The sequence below is a fragment of the Vitis riparia genome, chromosome 18, assembly GCF_004353265.1.
Source record: "Vitis riparia cultivar Riparia Gloire de Montpellier isolate 1030 chromosome 18, EGFV_Vit.rip_1.0, whole genome shotgun sequence".
NCBI lineage: Eukaryota > Viridiplantae > Streptophyta > Magnoliopsida > Vitales > Vitaceae > Vitis > Vitis riparia.
Window position 1 is genome coordinate 26,566,685 of NC_048448.1, and position 23,086 is coordinate 26,589,770.

The 23,086-nt window shown below is 32.7% G+C and overlaps 3 protein-coding genes across 4 annotated transcripts; 1 reads left to right on the forward strand and 2 right to left on the reverse strand.

Moving 5' to 3' along the window:
* The first annotated feature begins 208 nt into the window (after window positions 1-208).
* On the forward strand, window positions 209-8,704 carry LOC117906039 (alpha-ketoglutarate-dependent dioxygenase alkB homolog 6). Of its 2 annotated transcripts, none has more exons than XM_034818975.1 (8): window positions 209-293; window positions 5,668-5,776; window positions 5,880-5,940; window positions 6,013-6,051; window positions 7,440-7,552; window positions 7,711-7,951; window positions 8,031-8,077; window positions 8,227-8,704. In XM_034818975.1, exons 2-8 carry the CDS (start codon window positions 5,669-5,671, stop codon window positions 8,404-8,406), a joined length of 789 nt encoding a protein of 262 aa, XP_034674866.1. In that variant the 5' UTR covers window positions 209-293; window position 5,668; the 3' UTR covers window positions 8,407-8,704. The 2 variants fall into 2 exon arrangements, with proteins under 2 accessions (XP_034674866.1, XP_034674867.1); XM_034818976.1 differs by having other exon boundaries at window positions 7,720-7,951.
* A 4,227-nt stretch (window positions 8,705-12,931) lies between these two features.
* LOC117905585 (non-functional pseudokinase ZED1-like) lies at window positions 12,932-17,876 on the reverse strand. Its single transcript, XM_034818480.1, has 3 exons — window positions 17,866-17,876; window positions 15,259-16,410; window positions 12,932-13,688 (listed from the first exon to the last, which is right to left on the reverse strand). The coding sequence occupies exons 1-3, from the start codon at window positions 17,874-17,876 to the stop codon at window positions 13,193-13,195; spliced, it is 1,659 nt and encodes a 552-aa protein (XP_034674371.1). The 3' UTR covers window positions 12,932-13,192.
* A 953-nt stretch (window positions 17,877-18,829) lies between these two features.
* On the reverse strand, window positions 18,830-21,740 carry LOC117906982 (laccase-14-like). Its single transcript, XM_034820281.1, has 6 exons — window positions 21,576-21,740; window positions 21,157-21,308; window positions 20,693-20,937; window positions 20,469-20,597; window positions 19,234-20,184; window positions 18,830-19,115 (listed from the first exon to the last, which is right to left on the reverse strand). Exons 1-6 carry the CDS (start codon window positions 21,675-21,677, stop codon window positions 18,985-18,987), a joined length of 1,710 nt encoding a protein of 569 aa, XP_034676172.1. The 5' UTR covers window positions 21,678-21,740; the 3' UTR covers window positions 18,830-18,984.
* Between the last annotated feature and the right edge of the window lie 1,346 nt (window positions 21,741-23,086).

Below are 23,086 nucleotides of genomic sequence, written 5' to 3' on the forward strand. Positions count from 1 at the left end.
CAAAATCGAGTTAAACCTAATTAAACAATTGGGTATTGAAATTCTTTTGAAAACGATTCAGTGAGGTTGAGTCAAACTTGAGTCGCAAGATTTGATGACCAAGTATTAGAAATGAGCCCACTTACGGCCCAATGGCTCAAAAGTTGGGCCTGCCCAAGCCCAGCCCATTGCCACCTGAAAAAGCCCAACTCACGTCATCTCTTTCGGTTTTGTTTGCCGCATGATCGGCCCCATCTCCGCTTTCGATCGTTTATTCTCCAAACGCTGCTATTCGAGCGATCTCTCGGTTAAAGGTACTGCTCCAATCTTTATTACCAGTTCAATCAATCAATTTCTAGGTTGGATGCAATTTTTTGGATGCTGAGAAAATAACGAGAAAAAAAAAATTGAATTATAATTTTTTTAATATCTATTACTGAAGAATACAGAAGATTGAACTTTATCTAAAATTCATAGGACCCTTTGGCTTAGTTGATCTGATTTTTTTATTTTTTAGTTTTCGTTTCGTTTTGGATTTTTGGAATCAAAGAAAATGAGAGAGATACATAGGAATCAGAATTGGGTTTCTTATATTTTTCTTCATTTTCTTGGTAAGCAAACAGAGAGTGGGATTTCACTCAGTGCTTTATAACTTGGGAATGCTATTGCTGGAAGGTTGTAATTCTACAGATTCTCTTTGAACAGCCGTGGAACTATTGCAATTTTGGATTATAGTCTAGATGGATTTTTATTTTTATTTTAAAAAAATTTATTAAGATTGGGGATCTTTCCTATCTGGGACTGTTTTCTTCTATAAGTATAGACAAAATCTCAGAAAATTAATTAATTCTTAAAATTTTCGCCACTGGGGATTTGGTACCTGAGACTGGACTGTTTGGTTTAGTTGACCTTAGGGTGTTTTTTATTTTTATTTTTATTTGAAGCAAAAGATAGAATGCTGTTTTCTTTTATTGCTCTATTTTCTTGGAAACCAAACAGAGGGCTAGGGTTTCTCTGTTGAATGCTTACAATTATATATATATAATTTGACTTGACCTTACTGTGAAAACAGAAATGGTATTTACTGTGGCTTGAATCCCATGGTAAATGGAAGCCTTTAGGAAGAAAAATAAAAAAAGGGAAGAAGAAAGAACAGGGGAAAAAAAAAAACGGAAATAGAAATTCTTAAATAAAGTAAAGGAAGAACTTTGAAGGATAAGATAAGTAAAATCTATATAATTTTATCAGTTATAACCAATAAATAATTGAAGGGAATTTATTATGATTATTAATGTTAAATAATAGAGATACCAGTTATGAGGTGAAATCATTTGACATAATAAGGGTAGAAAGAAAAAGTTTACAAACTCTTTGTATTTTTATATTTAGTATAGGTTATGTAGTGAAATATATATACATATTTCATTCAATATTCAGGTCAATAGTATACTGAGTGTTTACATCATCTGAAAAGTCAAAACATCTTAGTGTATGGGAAATATGAAGTAATCTAATCTTTGGCATGAGTGTACCAACTCTTTCCTTTGCCTTTTGGCCTTTAATGAAAATACTTTACTTATCAAAAAAAAAAAAAAAGGTGGGATAGGACATTCAGAGTGCTATGGGATTTAGTTTTGGGTTTGTTTGGGGTTCAATGGGTGTTTCCAAAAATTGTAAAGGAGGTTTTATTTAGTTGGAGGGGATCCTTTGTGGGGTAAAAAAGGAAAAACTTTGGAATTCCATTCTGTTGTTTATGGTTTGGAAGGAGAGAAATAGATTAACTTTTAGGGAGGGGGGCGGGGGGGGGGGGGGGGGGGGGGGGGGGGGGGCGCGAGTTAGCAATTCAGAGTCTTAAATATTCTTTTGTTTGTAATATATGAGGTTGGGCTAAATTGTATATTGGAGAGGAGCCGCATTCCCTCATAGGCTTTCCGGAGTGGTTAGCCTCCAGATAAGGGGTGGTGGGTTTATTTTTTGGTTTTTTGCTTGTGAGGCCTTGGTAGCCTTGTATACCCCCTGTATACTTTGTGGCTAGTTTGCCTCTTTTTAATGAATTCTGTGCTTTCTTATAAAATAAAAAAAAAATGTAAATTAATTATACTGCCACAAAATGATTCTGCTTGTTGAAACCAATTGAAATAATCTTTTGCTTGGGTAGAGCAATGGGTATTGAGCTGAAAGAAAGGAAGGAAAGACATGATTGCATTGATACAGTTGCTCAACACTTTTCTACTTTGATGGATGATATTGGTTGTGAAGACATTTTTGTACCATAAGCATTAGAGCATGTGTAATACTTGCATCATCCTACAAAAGAATGAGATTTACAAAATCAGCTCAAAGAACAAACAACAAAGATATTGTACAGGTTATTTGGTAGATTAGTAATGGATGGTCTATTGTGTATGACAGTAGAGTGCTAAATTCTCTTTATGTTGTATTACATTGGTAAGTTGGACGATATTTGTGCTGTCAAACATTAGTGTACTAGATCATCTTTCAAGTGTACAGAAGTTATGTGCTCAATACTCTTAATATTGTCAAACATACAACTAGATATTATATGGTTGTCTAGCCTGCTATGCTGAACATGTTCCCTGCCCAACTTCTTTAAAATGCAAAAAAATAAAAAATACTAAAATAAAAATAAAAATAAAAATAAAGCATGCTTCTTCACTCATTTGATCATGGGCAACAACCATTTTCTTTATCCATTGACAAAAATCTTGATCCTGTCCAAAAAATTAGGGTTTGTTTTTGAGGTATTGTTGAAGGGGATAAAGTAAAGAGAGTGAAAGAGATTAGTGGGAGAGGTGATTGTAATAGGAAAAGAAATGGATTTTTGATTTTTTTTTATGGAAGGATACTTTGGAAAGTAATTTTTTTTTAAAAGTAGATGGTTTAAAAAATAAATTTGGTGGTTGGGATATAACTACTCTTTTATAGAAAAGACTTAGCTAATCCAATTACTAAAATATCTTAAGCTACTTTGATTCTTGAAAAGTTTGAGGAAAAGAAAATGGATAGGAAAAATATTAGGAAAGGAAAAGGTATGGAAAACTTATGAAATTTTCTTATTTGGTTGTTTATAGAGAAATATAGGGAAAAAAATATATTGAATAATGTACTTTCCACAAATTTTCTTGAGGAAAATGAGAGAAAAATCTTTTAACATTTTCTCTTCTTTCTTACCTATCGGACTACTTTCTTCCTTATGCTATGTTTGATTTTAGGGAAGTACTTAGGAAAGGAAATTTTTTTTTAAGTAGCTTAGACATTGTCAATTACAATTAGCTAGAAACTTAGAATTTTCATATCATTATATAAAAGAGAAAAATTAAGTGAAATAAATTTGAAGAAGCATATAAAAATAATTTGTTAACTTCAAATCTATTTTTTTATTTTCTTTGATTTTTTCTTTCCTTTTGTTTTTCAGCTATGTTTGGATGTCATGCAAAAATGTAGGGAACAAAATACTGAGGAAAAGATGAGGTTTACTTAGATAAAGATACGGAAAGTTTAAGTAAAGTTCATTCTTAAATAATTTAATTTTCTTTCCCTCAACTTTTCCATAGACAACCAAACACGAGAATTATAAGTTTTCTTTACCTTTATCATTCTATTTTTCCTCTTCATTTTCTTTCCCTTAAACTTTCTTGGAATGAAATATAGTCTTCCTTTCTATGTTCTTTCCCTTGCATTTTCCTTCAAATTTTCAAAGAACCAAACATGGGATTAGTATTTTTTTTCTCCCTTTTTTTCTATAGAATCCAAACCTAAGAAAATCATTTTCTTGAATATTTTTTTGCTTAGTACTTTCTAGCAATCACAAGTAATTTTAAGTGTTTTATTATTTCCTTCAAATTCTAACCTCAATTGCACTAAATACTCTTAGGCCATGTTTGGAATGTTGGAATAGAGAATGAGAATGAGAAATCGATTATATTCTCATTCATTAATGTGTTTAGATTGTTTTTTAGAACAGGAATTGGAACAAAAAATATATTGTTATGTAGAAACCAAATCTCACTCACTAAGATTATAATTTCTCGTCTATATGGTATTATGATTCACTTCCATTCCTATTCCCATGTACCCAAGACACCCTTGGTGATTTTTCTAAAGAACGTTGATTTGAAATGAGTATAAACAAGTTGGTGGGGGGTACTTTTTTGTCTTAAAAAGTTTATTTAATTAGATTTCAGTAATATTTCTTGTTTTACAAGAATAAAGGCTATTTTTCAGATTCAGGGACTGTTTTACATTTTTTTAATTCAATAAGCTAATTTTCAAAGTGCTATAGGTGTATATAATGGTTGAAGAAGTTCATATGTAACATGTAGCCGTATCTCTCTTTTATAAAAATATTTTTTCATAACCTAGAAAAATAAAAATATAGAATAAAAGACATCTATTGCTAATAAAATTAATTATAAAATTGTTTGGAAATAATAAGGAATTGAATTTAAAGAAGAAGAAAAAATGGAAATGAAAATAGAAGTTCTATAACTTAAAAATCACTTATCTTATTTTGTCATATCTAACTATTTGACCAAGTTTCTATCAATATAACATGTTTCAAAGATTTTTATTTCTAAATGGTGCTTCATTTTTATCATTTAACAATAATTTTATGTTAATTTCTCAATTTTTAGCACTTAATTAACATTGTTACTTATATTTTACTTTATAAATTTCATATAACTAGATACTTCACTTTCAAAATCATTTCTTGAAGTACTTTCTCAATATGATCCAACATATTAGGAAAGAAGCATTTTAAATGAGTCAATTATATTATTTTTCTTTTGTCTAGGGGTGGTTTTGTGTACAAAATTTTATTTTCTAATATCCTTTTTAATTATTTTTTGTTTATGTAATACACGGCTCTCGCCTAATTAAAACTTCAAATAAAGCGAATGCTTTTAAAAAGGCTTCATCAATATAGGGGTTTTCATTTGGGCCTCATGCTTTACAAGAAGTTGAAGATGAAGGTAAAATTATAATTTTAAAGAGATAAATTTAGTATTAAAGAAACAAATATTTTAAATATACTCAAATTTAAAAAACAAAATTAGACACGTCAAATTCCTAAAGTTTCCTTTTACTATACATGTGGTTTTCGTGAACATGTGGCCTTATTTATTTTTAATACAAACAATTATACATAGTTAATAAAAAATAATTAAAAAGGTAATATGTTGGAATTAAAAAAAAAATTGTGTAATTATAAATAAAAATAGGAGCACTAAAAGAAAAGAAAAAGGGAAATAATATAGTATTCGTTTAGAAGCTTAAATACTACGTTTCAAACCAAATAACAATTTAAGGTGATAGGATAATAATCATGAGATTGAAATCGTATGAATGATAGATTTTTGTTGTAAAAAAAAGAAAAACGAAAAAGCTTGGGATTTAAACCTAAAATAAACCTAAATCCATGAAATCCCTCTTTTCCATGTATTTTATTTATTGTTTAGTTGTTGAAAAGCTTACATATGAAAGAAGCCTAAGTTGAAGCTAGACTAGATTTTCTGGTATAATTATTCAATTTCTTTATTTATCTGTTTTTTTCATGGTCTAGTTATTGAAGACTTCAACTTCTGTATTGATATTTATTTCTATTTTTCAGACTCTAATTGTTAAAGATTTCGACTTTTGTGTTAATGGTAGTTTGATCTTTGACAGAATGGAAGATGAAGGGAATTTGAACAAGTTCAGAGTTGGCCCTCACCCAACCTTGTTTTACATTCCTGATTTCATCACAGACTACCAACAAACTCAGCTCCTCAATAATGTACCAACTTCCTTCTTTGTTGATTGTAACACTAGTTTCATTTTTTATATGAAATCTCATCTAAATTTCACCTCTTTTGGTTGGAATTCCTTTTGTTTTATAGATTTACCAAGCCCCAGTGTCCAAGTGGAAATCTTTGAAGAATAGGAGATTACAGAACTGGGGTATGCTATAATTGATATGTAATAATTTCTGTTGATAATAAATTTGATTATGTGGTCTTTGGTGACTTGTAGGAGGTGTTGTCCATGAGAAGGGTCTTCTCGCTCAAGATTGTAAGTGGAATGTTACTCCATTATACTCATTTATCCTGAATTTTTTCACTCATCGTGTGATGATTTCATTAGGTTATTTTTAGATGCTCCCTAGACATACATGGGGTTTTTTATGATCATTTGCAAGTCTTGAGCAATTGTAAGTGATATCTATTTTAGGGTTCCAAAGAAATGGGATTAATTCTATTTTATGTTGGTAATTTTGGTTATGTTTGTATCTTACTCAAATTGGCTTAAATCATAACACCACGCAAAAAAGAAAAAAAAAAGAAAAAGAGAAAAGAGAGAGAGAGAGAGAGAGAGAGAGAGAGAGAGAGAGAGAGAGAAACGAAATCCTGTTTGCTTTACAGGAAATCAATTATGAATTATGGGTGAAATGGAGTGGTTCATTTGTTCTACCTAGAAGAGGCTTGACAATAGTCTTTAATAGCAAAAATGCTGGGTGTGGTGTGGCATTGTGGTGCACATTGACTCATATTTGGATGCATCATGACTTGTCTGAAAGAAATAAAGGATCCATTTGGGGGTGATAAGCAGACCAAGGAAATGAGTAAGGGCTCTTCATAATCATTTGATGTTGATAGAGCTAAATGTGTGACAATGTTTGAGTGAAACCAACCCTAAGTAGTTGGGTTAACACTTTATAAAGTTGAGTTTAATTTTAGAATCACTTTGTTGGATTTATTTCCTTCAATCATATTAAGAATAATATTGCTATCATGGAGTTTGTTAATATCATATTTGAGAAGGATTGAATTTTGAGTTGATCAAAGTTATGCCACCCATTATGCTCTAAAAATCATAACAACTATTCCCTTTTTCTTCAAAAGCCCCCTTACTAGGCATCTTTGTTAGGCACACCATTGGGCAAGGCTACTACATTGTAACTGATGAAGGGTATTTCTATCAAGACCGTACCTGTTCCATCATGGTAAATATCTATAAATATCTACACTGGGATATTATTTATGTCCTCACGATTGTAAAACTAGCAAGGATCATGTGGAATAACTCTCATTTTTCTCCTCATAATTCTTTGATTGTGATTCATGTTAGAGCTCAGAATTTGTTTCTAATGCAACCATGGGTTGTGCTTTGTGTTCAAACTTGTAAGGTTGTCATGCACACTCCTTGTTAAAGTTCCTCTCTTCCTCTCTTCCTCTCTTCCTCTCTTCTTACAATCCCGGCTTCTTGGATTTTACTGTTTCTCCCCTATTGATACTCCTCACTATTTTCTAACTGCCAATGTGATTATTTACTTATTTCATTGCAAACTTAGAACAGCTTAAAGTTCATGTGTTGTATGTGGGTGTTACTAAAGCTTCAGATCCTAAAACATTTTAGTTAAAAGAATAAATGGCTCAATTATCTCTTTCTCTCTTTTGCAGTGCCTACTTGGCTAACAAGGATTACAGAAAGGATATTTGAAGAGTCAGGGCTCTTCCCCTCAGCAATTAATCATGTGCTAATCAACGAATACCTTCCTAACCAAGGAATAATGGTTTGTACTTGAAGCCTTATACCTTTTCACTTGTCTTTTTTCTCAACATTTAATCACAGTGTTGTAAAGCGATTGAAATGCAATTGACTTTAGCTACAATTGGTAGCACAGTAATGGTTATGCATTATTTCCTAATAACATTGTTATTTTCCATATAGCCACACCAGGATGGGCCTGCTTATTTTCCAGTAGTAGCAATTTTGTCTCTTGGGTCTCCAGTTGTTATGGACTTCACCCCTCATTCAAGATTAAGATTAGACACAAATGATGCAGAGGATAAAAATTCAGATGACAAAAGCTTTGAGATTGAGACTAAGAAATGGTTGGATGATCATCATCCTTTTTCCATTCTATTGATGCCTCGTAGTTTGCTGATATTCAAGGATGAGATGTTCTCAGGTGGGTTTCTTTACTTTCTTTTTGCTTTACAAAATTAAGGATGTTTGTTTATTGAAAAATTACGTGTTGTTTGGTCCAGAGTACTTGCATGGTATAAAAGATAGCGAGGTGCAGCAGTACGATAAAGTAAGATTATCATGTTTTTTGAGTTAAATTCTTTTGAGCAAATGGAAACATATTGCTTTTTGCATCTAAAATATGCATTGAATTAATTCATACTTTAAGGTAATATATTTTTGAAAAACTGGGATGCTTATTACCACTTATGTCTTCAGGTAGTTAATGATATTGAAGCATTGGAACAACATAGGCTAGATCCATTGTTTTCAGGCTCAGAGAAAGCAGTTGAAGTAATGAGAAATGGCGAACTCAGGAGTATCCAGAGAACAACCACCAGAATTTCATTGACATGCCGATTGGTATTAAAGGTTCACAAAAATTTGTTCAAGTTTTAGAATGTTGTGCAATGAATTTAGTTTTGTCTTTTCAGATTGAGAGTAATCTATGAAAAATTCCTAGAATCACTAGGTTGAAGCCTAGCATCTAACCTATCAAAGTTTAGTTGATAAAAACTTGAATAATAGCATGATTGGAGCCCTCAAGAATATGTAGATTGCTCCTACAAAATTGTGTGTGATTAAAATAACCGTAATTCATGTTTAGTTAGTTTTGTCATTTTGATGGTATTTATGCATTGTAAACATAAACTTTTGGATGATTCATGAAAAGATACCATTTATTGAAGTGCCTTTAGACTCGCTTTTATGTACACAAATGAACATAGTCCATGCCTAGTGAATATGTATGCTTGTTGAAAGGACATTGCAAACTTAAATAGTGGCTTTCTAGAGCTCGTTTGGCCAAGCAGCCCTTAATCCAATTGATTGGTTTAGGCTTGTTCCATTCCTTGTCAGGGACCAACTAAGAGCCTGTTTTAATTAACTAGTGGCTGCAGAGTTGTGTATTTTGATGGCACTATGGTTGCCTGGGTCTAGCTAGCCTAGAGTTAGTTTCTTGGTTGAGGCAGTTGATGCTTTGAACGCCACCTACAAGATAGCACTAGAGTGTGTAGCAAATGTGAGTTAGAGCACCATTGTTCAGTATCATGGTCTTTTATACCTAGTACTAAATTGAGTGAGAATGTGAGATCTTAAGTTGTCCTACAGCCATTGCCTTGGTTGTGTGCCAAATCTTTGGAATGGCTTTATCATTTAAATCAGTGTTCTAAAGCCAACCTTTATTACCCCACTGGATCTTCTCGAAGCAGGCGTAAAATAAAACCATTAGAATTGAACTTCACCCTTGGTGTTAGAACCATTCTTAATCCTTTCACTCTTGGGTTTATGGCTTAGAATGTGAGTCCTAACATGTATTGAAAAATCCAATAACAAGATTCAAAATGAATTAGATTGTGAAAAACCATAAGCATGTATCAAAACAATGATTTGAACAGATTAGATTCACAAGGATCCACATACAATTAAATGTCAATTTGTCAATTAACTTTGCAAAATAATCAGCTTCCAAATCAGACATATGAGTTAGCCCCTTATAGGGTGCAGTTGCTAACGCTCCTGCTAGTGATGTTGTGTTGCTAGTTACTACTATGATTGTGTGAATGTTTTTGGCAGGTGAACCTCTCCCTTCCTGTTTTGTGTTCCTCCTCCCAAGCTTTGTTTTGGGATACTTGAGCAAGTCCTTTTAAAAACAAAGTGCTTACAAGGGTCAAGGGCTTGGGATGATATTGAGGGATACAGTGATATCAGTAGGGCTTGGGGTGATCTAGCATTTGAAGATTCTCAACTTTGACAAACATCTGGTAGCAATCCAAATCAGTAGAATTATAAAAAACATTGACCACCCAACCGAATGCTGACTTGATGAAGTAATCAAGTTTACCTCTATCATCTTTGTCTAACAAACTAGTTAAGAAAAAAAGAGGTTATGTTACTAGAGGTAAGTTAGGTTTCCACTTCCAAGTAGGAAAAGAGGGTAGCTTTTCATGGGATGAGCTCCAGTTAGTTTGGCCACGTTAGTTGAGATGAATATTTTCCCGAATTGAATAGATTTTTCATCATAGGTTGTAGTAGCTTGGCGTGTTAGTTCAGCTATGTACCAAGATGTAAGCAAACCATGCATAAACCCAGGTAGAGATAAAAATAATTAACAGTGTAGAGATGCATGAGTGGCAAGACGAGAATCAAAATATTGTTAAGAAGTTGGGGGGAACGTATGTTCCTTCAAATCATGCATGAGATGCATGATCTTGGTTTGTTCCTTCACATCTCTGTTCTAGAAAATATCAGGATTTTTTTTTCTTTTTTTTTTTTGTTGTTCTATCGCGCCTGTCGTACGCTGGTATTCATTAGCGAGGATTTTATTCTTAGTATATTTTCAACTTTCGAGATGACAGAAGAACTTATTTGGGAGACTTAGAGGGTGTTTGTTTTTTTGGCTTTTTATTGGAAGCAATTTGTTTTTAGAATTTAGGTTGTTTGTTTTTCTACTTTTTCATGACTTATTATAAACTTTTTACTGAATAGAAAAATCCAAAATATGTAGCTTTTTCTAAATTGAAAAAAATAATATATTGGTTTTTCTTTACTTTTTAATACTTAATAGAAATAAAATACTATAAAAACAAACAGTTTAATATTTAACACTATTAAACATTAAGGTTTTATTTAGAATTAAGTAAAAAAACAAACACCACCTTATATTATGTGTAAAAGAGTGCATAGGAATGAATAATATTTGGATAGAAGGTATTCATATGTTGTATTGCTGATATGGTAAGGTATGGACAGAGATGAACACCTTTTTGGGTTATTATCACCCGTAGCTCATCCTATATGGTAATTCTCCCTTTATTTAAAGAGTTGACTTTTACAAGAAGACTTCAACTTTCATTGGCTATATTTGAGTATTATGAGTATGCTAGTTAATTTATTGGTTCTTCTCAAAATATATAATAGAATTTACCCATTGGACATATAAGAAAAAATTATAAGATCAAAATTAGTTGGATCTATGGCATTATATGAATATTATTAACATAAGCATACTTGGTGTTTTATGAGTTCATGTCATCATCAATACAATGCTCATTCATAAAACAATAAAGAAAGTTTGTAAATAAAATATATATCAATTCAAGTTGATTAATATTCTTAAGCGCTTTTAGCCTAAAAGTGTTTCTAAAAAAAATTAAAGTATTTTATAAAATTTAAAAAACACTTTTAAAAATTTGAAATATCTTAATATTGAAAAATCAATTGTAATATTTTCTAGAAAAAAAAAACACTTGATAGGTAATTTTTCTAAAAACATTTCCATTAAAAACACTTTAAATAGAAATAATATCCAATGCACTTTAAGTCATGCAATGTGTTTTTCAAGACCATATGATGATAGTAAAAGTATAAGGTTTCAATTTTATAAGTATTTACGTAATAATCATCTTACAAATAATTTAAACCTTTATTCCATGTATGAAATCATATTATATATATAATCACACACATAGTTACAATCACATAGAATAAAATCGCTAAATTATCGCACACATATATACAATCACACACATACCAAATCGTTAAATTATGAATTAAAAAATAAATCCAAAAGGTTCTAGTTTAAAAAAGTCAATACCTATAATTTTATTTTAAATTTATTTAAATAGATTTGAATAAATTTAAAAGATTTGAAAACAAATATTTGATTGCTCATTCTTGATTTGAAATTTTAATCACTAGAAACATATATAACCTCTCTAAACATTCTATTTCAAATTTGAACTTGAGATGCTCTTCCCCATTTAATTTGATTGCTCATTATTGCTTTAAAACTTTCTCTTGCTAAGATTTAAAAATACGATCGAACACAAAAACTAAATGAAGTGACTTAAAATTGGAATGACTTTAATCACAATTAAAAAATTACTTAAAATATTCTACTTATCTTGATTAGTAAGGACTTCCATGGCTTAACTAATTGAACTTTTGACCTTTGACTAGTCAGTCCAATGTTATGCCTTTAGTTGCTTGCAATAGCCAATCAATGCTTGGATCATTCAAAGCTAAGGAATAATTTCTTGTGGTAACTTATTGAACAAAATGTTTAATACTTCGAAAATTATTTTTGGATTTTGTGTTTGGACTTGAAAGCAGGACAGCTAGGAATAGGATATACCATACCAGTTGGTTTGGTGTCAAGATCATGGAAACAAGGGTATCAATTTTGGGTTAGAATAGGTTTTAAAAATGTCCCAAAAGGAAATATGAACCCATCAAAGATCACAGGATAGGAATTGTAAATGATTTAGATCAATCTTGCTTAAGCAAGTAAAGTGAGTCCTAGTTCTACAACATATCTATGTTTTCTTTCTAAAATGCTATTCTATTAGGATGTGTGAAGACAAGAAATGTTGAGTGATAGATTTACAGTGGAGGAAAAACTATAAACAAAAACGGAATCACATTAATTAGTAATTGAATTACGTTTCTTTATTGAACTAGACATTTTAATTAGGAACATTAGAACCTACAACGGGTATGTTGACTATTACTTGGATAGGTGGAACTTAAGCCCATCATCTAAAGTCCCTTGTACAAGTGTTGCCCTACTGACTCTTGATCCTTCCCAACAAAATGTAAAATGAAATTCAAAGCAAACATGCAATGTTATTCTTTGTAATCAATGAGACATGAAGAAGATTTTTAGGAATAAAGCTTTAGATTTAGAAGTGGGACTGGAAAAAAGTAATGACCAACATTTGAAATAACCAAACCAGCACCATTTCTGATGTGAATCTTGTTGGTACCATGGTTGTTGGATCCAAATGAAAGGTTGTTCAAGTCACTAATAACATGATTAGTGGCGCCTGAATCAAGATACCATCAGTCATCAAGTGTTGGTACCATGACAATCATGGAGTTATTATTGTCTGGTTGTAAATTACTATCACAAACACTAGCTAGATGAGGTAGAAGCACCATTAGTTTGGTCATTATCATTGTTCAATCCGGTGAAAGAGATGTCAAACCTGTAGTGGCACTGGTGCACTGTATGTCCCATTTTGGCACACAATTGATACTGAGGCTTACTATTATCCCTGGACTTGCTTTTGGTCAGTGCCATGACTATTAGGACCACCAGAAACTTGATCTTCACCTTGATAAGTCTTATTATTGTAGAACTGAATTCCACCTCCACCTTGAAACTTCTTTTTCTGTTGCATAGCTAAGTTTGTAGAATCTCAGCCTCCTTAGTACTGTAGACCATTGGGAGGCTACCTTTCTTCAGAATTTGAAGTTGATGCTTGTAGTGCATGATCTTTGCTGTGGATTGAGAAGTAAAGATATGCCCAACAGTATTCCAGATATCTAGGGCAGTATCACTGCCAACTAGTTGTGGCAGGAAGCTTGGACTCATTGAAGCGAGAATCCATGATGCAAGAAGGTGATCTTGTTGTTGATAGGAAATATAGGCTGGATTCACCATCTGTGTGCCGTCTTCAACTTGAATAAGCTCAGGAGGAACTTCTCGAGTCCCGAGGATGAAACCTTCAAGGCCATAACCCCTAATTGCAGTCTGAACTTGACGTTTCCATATGGGGTAGTTTGTAACGTCCAATTTCACATCAATCAACTGATTTAGAGGGTTTGCCATCTGAATCATGGAATCAGTAGGGGAGATTGATGAAGTTGGTGTCAAAGTCATGTTTGAGCAGATGCCTCTGAAATGAAAGAGAGTTCAAGAATTATCAGTTGATCACATCGGCTTTGCCTTCCAATTTCATTGCATGAGCTAACGCCTTCTTGACCCCATACTATCTTTGGGATTTTACATTGGACTAAATAATACTAACAAATATAGCCAAATACTTCCTCTAGAGAAAATTCAAACGGAATTGGAATTTCTAAGCAGAAATTAAGAAAGGGAGAAGAATCAGTTAACAAATTAATAAAGGATGATGGCTTAGAGTACTATTGATATCCTCCAGTTTAATGAAATCCTTGTTGTGTTCTATTATTCTTCCTTTCATTTTGGCCAAACAGACTTGTCTTATGGGAAATAGAAAATAGAAATGAGGTAACTAAGGCATTCCGCAAGTGAATAGAAAATAGAAATCTAATGGGAATAATAAGACCATGTCAATAAAGTCTGTTTCCTTGCTAGATTTTTAATCTTATTTTTATGTGGTGATAACTTGTTGCCCTCTAAAATATCGTAAGTCCTTTCTATTGCAAATAAGAAACTTATACTTCAACATTATAGTTTGTTAGTAGTTATGCATAGAAATATGAATTTTTTGTAAGATAACAAGACTACATCATCTAATTAAGTCGTCCTAGTGGCAACTATAGAGCTGCTTTCAATTTCATTTTGTTGGTTAGCTGTCTGCAGCATTCCAAGTAGTATCAGAAGCCTTTAGTAATTAATCAACTCTTTAAGTTATCCTCATATATGCTATCTATTTACAAGAGTTATGTATGTATGCTGTACTCTTATTGGCCTGCTTTAAATTCTCCAACTGTCTTGTATTTAAGGTGAGAAGCCTTATCAGTCTTTGGTTAGCAAATAACTTGTGTCACAGAAAAATATATTTGTGATGGAAACAAGGTACATATTTGAGGGAAAACCAATGATGGTCTTTGAAATGAATGATGTCTGGAAAGTTGAGAATGAGTAGAAGAATATAGAATTCCACAATCTTGGATGTTGTCAAGTACTAACTCCATGCCTGCTAATTAATTCGTGCTGAACTATAAACAAGTAAAAAATCCCACCACTGCTATGCAACTCCACTTAAGAACAGCTCACTGTGAATCACACCTGGCAAATCTACAAGGTTTAGGGAATGAAGGAAAAATCTTGGGAGTGAGTTTGGAAGCAACTCTGTGCATGGGACTATATATGTGTTTTGTTTGTCCACTAGCAAGAAATTTTTTGGATATTCTAACCCAAAGATTTGTATCTGAATCCAGCTAGCTCACTAATTCATGGACATTAGTTGCTTCAGAGTAGACTTTTTATTACATCTTTAATCATTTACATTAGTTTTGGGGCTAGTTAATTTTATGTAGCATTTATGTCATATTTGTGTTGAATTGAACATACCAAGTGAAATATGGCTACCCTATTGTGCATGTTTGGGTTTCTTTGACAAAACCCTAAGAATGCTTTCTATCTAAGAATGTTTTCCACCTTTTCAAGAAGGTTATGATTTCAGGAGAGCAGAACACATACCCAACAGAAGTACTAGTATGGCTTTCATAAGATATAGTACTAGTGAGGGGACAAACCTCTGAATTCTCCTGAGTTCTTTTGCAATCTCCACCATGGTTGGCCTCTGCTCAGCAGCAGTCATGATGCATCTCAGAGCAAGTTTTATTACTGCTAGGAATTGGTGTTGGTCATGGATCTCTCCTCCTCTTGGCAGAATACTAGCATCCACAAAACCATCAAGTTCATGGTCTTCTACATATGTTTTTATGCAATCCAGAGAAAGTTCCCCATCATTACCCAAAGGCCCAAAATCCCTGCCAGTTAAAAGCTCCAGAAGAAGTTTACCAAAACTAAAAACATCTACTTTCTCTGTGACCATTCCTGTCATCTCATACTCGGGTGCTATGAACCCCTCTATGCCCATCACTGCATCCACCACATACTTTCTCCCCTCAGGAAGAGCTATAGCAAAGAAGAAATTGGACAGTTTGGGAACACAATCTTCATCCAAGAAGAAGAATGAAAGCGTTACCTCTCTATGAATGATAGCCCTCGGAAATGCAGTGTGGAGATATGCAATTACATGAGCAATGTCACCTGAAATCCTTAACCTACTTTTCCATGGCAAACGCTGCCTACTTTTTCCATCTGCAGAAGGATGTATCACATCATAGAGAGGCACCACTCCATTGACCGGATATTCGTAAACCAGAACGGGGGTCTGGGTCTCCAAGCAGCATCCCAAGAGCTTCAAAACATTCTTGTGAGCGCCCAGTTGTGTTGCAAAGGTAATTTCCTTGATGACCCTCTCAAGAAAAGCATCGTCAATCACAGGATGAAACTTCCTAACGGAAACGAATCTGCCTTCAAGAGAACCCTTGTACCATTCAGAATACATCCACCGGTCAAAAACTAGAGAGCTATTATAATTGTTTGTGGCTTGCTCCAGCTCTTTGATGGAGAAGTTCCGGATGGGATTGGACTTGCCATTCAAAGTGAAACCAGCTTCTCTAATAACAAGCTTCCATTCTTCAAGAAGAATTCCTCCCTTTTCTTGGCCATCAGATTCTTTGTTTGCTGGGCAGGCAGTCTTGGGGAGAGGGGAAGGTGTATGATCTGTATTATTTCTTGGTTGAGAAGCAATGGTGCGAATGTAAAACCCTGTGGGCAGGTAGAAACCGTGTAGCTGATTATGACCGCAAAGTAGAAGTCCACAATCTTTCCGACTGCTGCTTTATTCCTTGAGACTTCCCATTCAATGTCCCGACTGCTGCTCCATTCCTTAGACATCCCATTCAATGTTGTCCCATGTATAACATAAAAATAATGATAATCATGATAATTTCCTACCATTGAGTTGATACCTAAGAAGACTAACGAAACTAAAGTGGTGTTTATTTTTTTGGCTTTTTACTGAAAATAATTTAATTTTAGAATTTAGGTTATTTGTTTTTCTACTTTTTTATAATTTATTATAAACTTTTTACTAAATAAAAAAAACTAAAATATGTAGTTTTTTTTAAATAAAAAAAATAACATATTGATTTTTATTTTTTATTTTTTAATACTTAATAAAAATAAAATACTACAAAAACAAACAACCTAATATTTAACATTATTAAATATTAAGATTTTATTTAGAATTAAGTAAAAAAAAACAAACACCACCTAAGTGACGTGCAAACAGAGTGATTGAATTTATTTTCATGTAGAGAAGGTAGACCGAAGAATAATCCTACTTGACTTGAATCTTCGTTACGTAACAATGATATATCTTTTTAATTTTATTTTAAGAAGGTAACATTCTTTTAGAGTACATGGGTGATGTTAGACATACCACCTTTTTTCTCTCTGCACTTGACACATTTGAAAAAAATAAAATAAAAAAAAGGGAGATAGGTATGGAGAGAGAAAAGGAGGATATATTTGACATTTCCCTTAGTGTAACGTACCTAACTAGCAAATGCGCTGGTTGCCCAAAGAAAAGCTACCATCAGGTACCCCTCTAGTCTCTATAAATATTATATAAAATTATGTTTCCATTAATCAATTTAAAATAAATGAACAAATGGTTGTTTGTCATGTTTCACTCTTCAACTTTATCAATCGGTGCACTACTTCTAACTATGTAAATAAGCCAAGTTTATTCCATACACATACACATTTACAACCCGATTACTAACACGATATTCTAGACCAATCTGGCTAGAGAAATTCTCATATCAATCAAGACAGTTCTTGAATTCCAAATTATTGAATCCAAACCCATTAAACCTTGATCGATTTGTCGTAGATTTGCCTAATAGAAAATTTTTGAAAAATATAGTCGTCTACAAAGGAGAAACTATTAAGTATAGACATTCTTGACCAATTTTAAATTGTGAATTTTCTTTCAATGATAGAATTTTCATTTTCACTAGAAATTAATACTTTGAGGAAACCTTCCCTGAATCTAATTCAGTACTTACTAACTTATATAAATTTACGTCACGTACTAACTTTTAAGCATATAAAACTTATGCTTAAATTTACAAACTCTCTCTCTCTCTCTCTTTAAATTTATTTATTTATTTATTATTATTATTATTATTATTTTAATTCCAATGGCCCAAATAAAAACCCAAGCCTTCCATTAAATGGTAATAAGCAAAAGCCCAATCTAAACACCATTGAATGGGCCACACCTTGGTTCCATGTGCCACACCATTGAAAACTCACCTTGAGGATTTGAACTCCAAACCTAATGGAGAACAGAAGGCAACTAATAATGATCAAAGAAAATGAGACAATGGTTAATGAATAATTTATTAATTTATTTCTTAATTCAATAGCATTGGAATCTCAGCGGGAATATTCCAAGTCCATAAAACCAAAGTTTAATTATTTAATCTTTTTTAGCACACCACTCATGACCCTACAACTTTCCTACCAACCTACCAACTTAGTTTATTGACTTGGACTCGGAGAGTTCCGTCAATTGCAGCATCTTAGTAAATTGTTAAGTGTCTTTTCTCTACACCACAAATTCAAATGATCAAGTCTAATTTAATTACAAAAACCAGTGATTTGTTCTTACTAGTTATTTTAATTTATGGAAGCAGGAAAGGGTTTACTTTAATGTAAAATTAAAAATTAAAAATAAGAGTTAAATTAAAGTAATCAAATCACTAAAAAACAAATTTGGACTTGTTTTCCCTTTTATCTTAGTGTAGATAGTTTGATATTATTAGTAAAAATAGAAGGTAAAAATATGAATTATATACCAATTATTTTAACTTTAGGAAAAAACATTTATTTTAATTTAAAATAAATAAAAAAAATTGAATTTATCTCAACTTTATAAGACTTCATAAAAATTATCTTATTTACAAAATATTTTCAGATGTAAAAGTAAAAAATTAAACAAACCATTTGATGACTTATTTATTTATTTATTTATTTATTTATTTATAAATATCCATTCAAATCATAGTTTAATTTTAAAATATTAGAATAAGTCAATTACTCTAAATTATATCATTTGTATATATATTTTAATTATTAATATGATACATAACCTTTTACAGAGTTGGAATAAAATATGGATCAGGCAAAAAAAATGTCAAATCAACATAATTTTATATGCTGAGTGAAATTGGAATGGCCAAATGTTGTCAAATCAAGATATATTTTAACGATCCAAGACATGATATTCTACAACTTTATATTATTCTTCTTATCTTAATTGAATAGAAAATAAATCATGAAAACTGAATAATACGAATATTCAATGAAATCTTTTGGCATGTTATTTCTTTGCAGCTTCAACATGGAGGCATGTCGGATGGAGGAGGCAGCATTTGAGCTTCTGGGTGTTTACCATTTTTCACTATGAACGCAGTTTCCATGCCCCAAGTCAGATGGCGTTCTACATGGCAGTGCAGGAACCACACTCCTGCAACAGAGAAAATATACCGACATTACACCTAACTTAATTGTAATATTAAGAAAAATTATTTCCTTGGGGTTTTTATTTTTATTTTTAATAGAGGACATGAGTGCTTGGAACGTACCAGGGTTGGATGCCTCGAATCTGATTGCAACCCAACCTTTCGATGGAACAGAGATGGTATCCTGAAAGGGAGGATCCACCAGATTATAGCGCAAAGGGTCCCTATTTTCATCGAAATTCCCAAATCCCCATCCAACTACATAGAAACTGTATCCATGGAGATGCATGGGGTGGTGTGTCTCTGCAAGCACGGCTGTATCTTGAAGAACAATCTCCACCGTGGAGTTATACTCAAGCACCCTTACTTTTGTTCCGGTGCTCGGCAACTGATAAACTAATGGAAGATAATCATTGGTAAAATCGAACACTAGTGGTGGAAAGCTAGGAAAGTTATTTCCATATACACCACTGATATTATAATAGTAAGCTTCTAGTATGTCAATTGTAGGGAAATCGAAGCTTATGTTGTTTATACTTGAGGAGAACCGCGTCCCATTGGCCCCTCCACATGAATTATTGACGCATGGGTACGAGTTCATAGAAACAGTGTAAAACAGGTTAGTGCTCATGCTCAATGGGACATTGCAAGGATGTTCTGCATCTGCTAAGCTTCGGAGGCCAGCCATGACTTGAACTGATGCATCTGTGTCATTGTATGCAGGAAGATCAGGCAAGGAGGGAGGTGAAGATGGAGTGTAGTATCCCCTGTACTGTACAATAGCTGTGGTGGTTGTGTTATCATAAAAGTCTTGATATTTCGGGGCAACAGAATAAGTTATAGCCGCCATGTAATAGTGATCCGGGCGTTGGTTAGCTTCTAGTAAGACATCGAAGGTTTGGCCAGGAAATATTGTGATATAATCTCGTGTCAATGGTTTCGTGTAGCTACCATCTGTTCCAACTATTGTCATTTTATGCTTAGCTATGGCGAAGAAGAGAGCCTCGTGCAAGGCAGCATTGATTATGCGAAGTAAATAGGTCTTTCCATGATCCACCGTTAGCTTGAACGTGCCTGCAATTAGAAAGGGAAAGTTGTATACTTATGACTAGCCAAAAGAAAAAGAAAAAGTTTCCATGAGGATCTACCAATCATGAAGTGATTGATTGATTAGGGGTGTAAATTTGGCTCCATAGTTTAAAATTATATTTGGACTAGCCTTTTTTTGTGCGTTAAATCATGGCTTTACCATCCTCATAGCTATAGCTATGTTCATGTTGATAAGAAAAAGTAATATGGTTAACATACAAGAAAATGAAATCGTGTACAATTTTAAAATGGGAAGTTAAACTTTGTACCTGATTTTGAGCATGGATATAGATCACCGGGTTGTCCATTTATCAATAAAGCATCAGAGGAGTTGGGGTCTGCTCCGGTTGCAAGCCCTTCATCTCGAACCTCATTCACATCCCTTTTCCACCATTCTCCTATATTTCAACAACTTCAATAATTTTAGATTTTGCTTTGCTGGTTAATTCATAATATGTAAATTGACCTTTAAAGTAACTACACTTATACATACCTAATATGATGGGGACTTCTGCATTAGGTTTGTGAAAAGGATACTTGGTTCCATTCTTGGGATAGATGATTATAGCTCCATGAACAGTGGCTCGGGTCCAATCACTGTGAGCATGCCACCATAGAGTGCCTTCCTCAGTGGAAAGGATGATCTTTTGCGTAAACTTTGACCCTGGTTGAATTGGGCATTGTGTGATATACTCGGGACCATCTGTCCATGGATATCTAGGCATGGTCACCCCATGCCTGTGAAACCATAACTATATGTTAAAACTAGTACTAATTTTCAAAGTAACAAAAGATGACATGCAACAAGCATCAACTGTATTTCAATGGAATTGAAGCAAATAACCCTAAAGTATTGTTTTAAATTTGGCTTTATTTTCAAAGCAATATATTGCAACCCCCTCTTAGAAATAAAAGAATGTAAGCCATGTCTTTCTCTGAGACACGCACAAGACCTACCAGTGAATGGTGACGTTTTCTTTTCCCCTGTTATAAACATTAACAATGATTGTCTCTCCTTTCTTAGCATATATAGTTGGTCCCGGAAATTGCCCATTTACTGTTAACATGTTCTTGGTACTACAAAGCCTTGTATATGAAGCTTCCCTCACCTGCAACCAATTAAAAGTTAACCGTGCAACCTCATCCCAAAAGAAATATTACATGCATGAATAGTAGCATCAATACATTCATGTAAGTGTATAACCAATTAGAAATTGATAGCATGCATGAACAACTTAATGACACCCATAGCATGCATGAACGACTCAATAACAGTAGGGTAAGGGGGTCATATGGTAGAAAATGAGAGCTATGCTTCTCCCTAAATATCATAATTAGAAGGTGGCATTAAGACTAGAATCATATATAATATTTACCACAAAAGTAAGCCGACGGATTGAAGCTTGACAATGGATGCCACCACCAAAAAGTAGAAACACCAAAATTTGTAAAAGGAAAACCTTCATGATCAGCCACATCTTTTTTGGAATAAAAGCCTCGTCTCTTATCCTAAACACAACTCCTTCAATTTTCTTTCTATTTCTAATAGCACGACTTTTGCTGTAATTCTTTCCTATATGATTCATTATATAGTCATGATAGTTCTCTCGGGATACAATACTTCCTCTCCACGTGTCAATATAAGAGGAAGTGATTCGACTATGTATTGGTTTTCAACGTTCTTCCTCTCCTTCAAAATAATTAATTATGATATTTCTTACAAGTTACCTACACATTATTTTAGAATAAATTTAAAATATTCTTTCACAAGTCTTTTACTGATTATTTCAAGAAATGTTAATTAATTAAATATATGTAGAATACTTTTAAAGCTTTGACCTCCCAGCTGTTTTTCATTGACAACTGCTTTTAAGAATTATTTTAAAATTATTTTTGTAAACATTATTTAGCAAACCCTTATTATTAGTCTTACGTGTTTTCGTGTTACTTAGGACAATTAATAGTGCAGAACCGATGACTTTAGTGGTTGGGGGCAAAGTTGTTTTCATCTTTCTACTTAAATACAATTAGTCATGATCATTGGTTTCGTCTGAACGGGACAAAGTTGTTTCCCAATTTTTTTGAAACTTGAGAATTGAGATTATAAAGACATGATGATAAATTAATTTGGTATTTCAGAATTTTTCATAAAAATACAAAAATATATTTTATAAAAAGTTGAAAATAGAATGCGAACAACCCCTTGTGAATCACTTAAAATTATCTATTGAGACTCAAACCATCTTTTTTCTCAACAAAAACCGATTTAAAAAAATATTTTTCACCGAATGCAATCTATAATTTATTTGTTCATATGAATGTACATCTTGATTAAAATAGTTTTAGCTGACTTGCAAAAACTACTATCTAAAAAAAGAAAAAAAAAGGTAAAATAAGAAATAACTCAAACTTTCTTACTGGGTTTATTGTATCATATACAAAGAAAAATCATTATATAAATAAATTATGGAAAGATTTATATATTTTTAAATTATTTATAAACAAAAAAAATGGTGAATAAATTTTAAAATGTGTAAAAATTTGATCAAGTTAATTTAAACTTTTTTTTATTTTTTTCACTTTAGTTGTTCAGGAAGCACCCTAACTCTCCTTTATTGTGATTTGATCTTGTTTAGCATGTTATTTTTTGTAATCACCTTAGTCAACATAGGTGTCCTTAGTTAATCAATTAATTGCCACATCCCCCTCAACTTAGTCAGTAGAGACCTTTGTAGGGCTTAGAGGAGTGCCATCTCTTAGAGGTACCTTCCCAATAAGTAACCTGATTCCCGGACTTAAACTCAGGTTTTTCAAAGACATGCTTTTTCCAAAAATTATGGAGTCATTTTTTAGGGTTTTATTTCTTGTTTTATTTTCCCTTTCAAAA

What these genes read in the sequence shown, in the direction of transcription:
- LOC117905585 (XM_034818480.1), bottom strand. An exon ending in GAACTCAGGAGAATTCAGAG is followed by an intron (nt 13,689 to 15,258) that starts GTTTGTCCCCTC and finishes CTTTCATTTCAG; the next exon opens with AGGCATCTGCTCAAACATGA.
- LOC117906982 (XM_034820281.1), bottom strand. Translation starts at nt 21,677, where the DNA reads ATGTGGCTGATCATGAAGGTTTTCCTTTTACAAATTTTGGTGTTTCTA. An exon ending in AGAAGTCCCCATCATATTAG is followed by an intron (nt 20,598 to 20,692) that starts GTATGTATAAGT and finishes GTTGAAATATAG; the next exon opens with GAGAATGGTGGAAAAGGGAT. An exon ending in ATTCGAGGCATCCAACCCTG is followed by an intron (nt 19,116 to 19,233) that starts GTACGTTCCAAG and finishes TCTCTGTTGCAG; the next exon opens with GAGTGTGGTTCCTGCACTGC.
- LOC117906039 (XM_034818975.1), top strand. Translation starts at nt 5,669, where the DNA reads ATGGAAGATGAAGGGAATTTGAACAAGTTCAGAGTTGGCCCTCACCCA. An exon ending in TAGGAGATTACAGAACTGGG is followed by an intron (nt 5,941 to 6,012) that starts GTATGCTATAAT and finishes GGTGACTTGTAG; the next exon opens with GAGGTGTTGTCCATGAGAAG. An exon ending in CAAGGATGAGATGTTCTCAG is followed by an intron (nt 7,952 to 8,030) that starts GTGGGTTTCTTT and finishes TGTTTGGTCCAG; the next exon opens with AGTACTTGCATGGTATAAAA.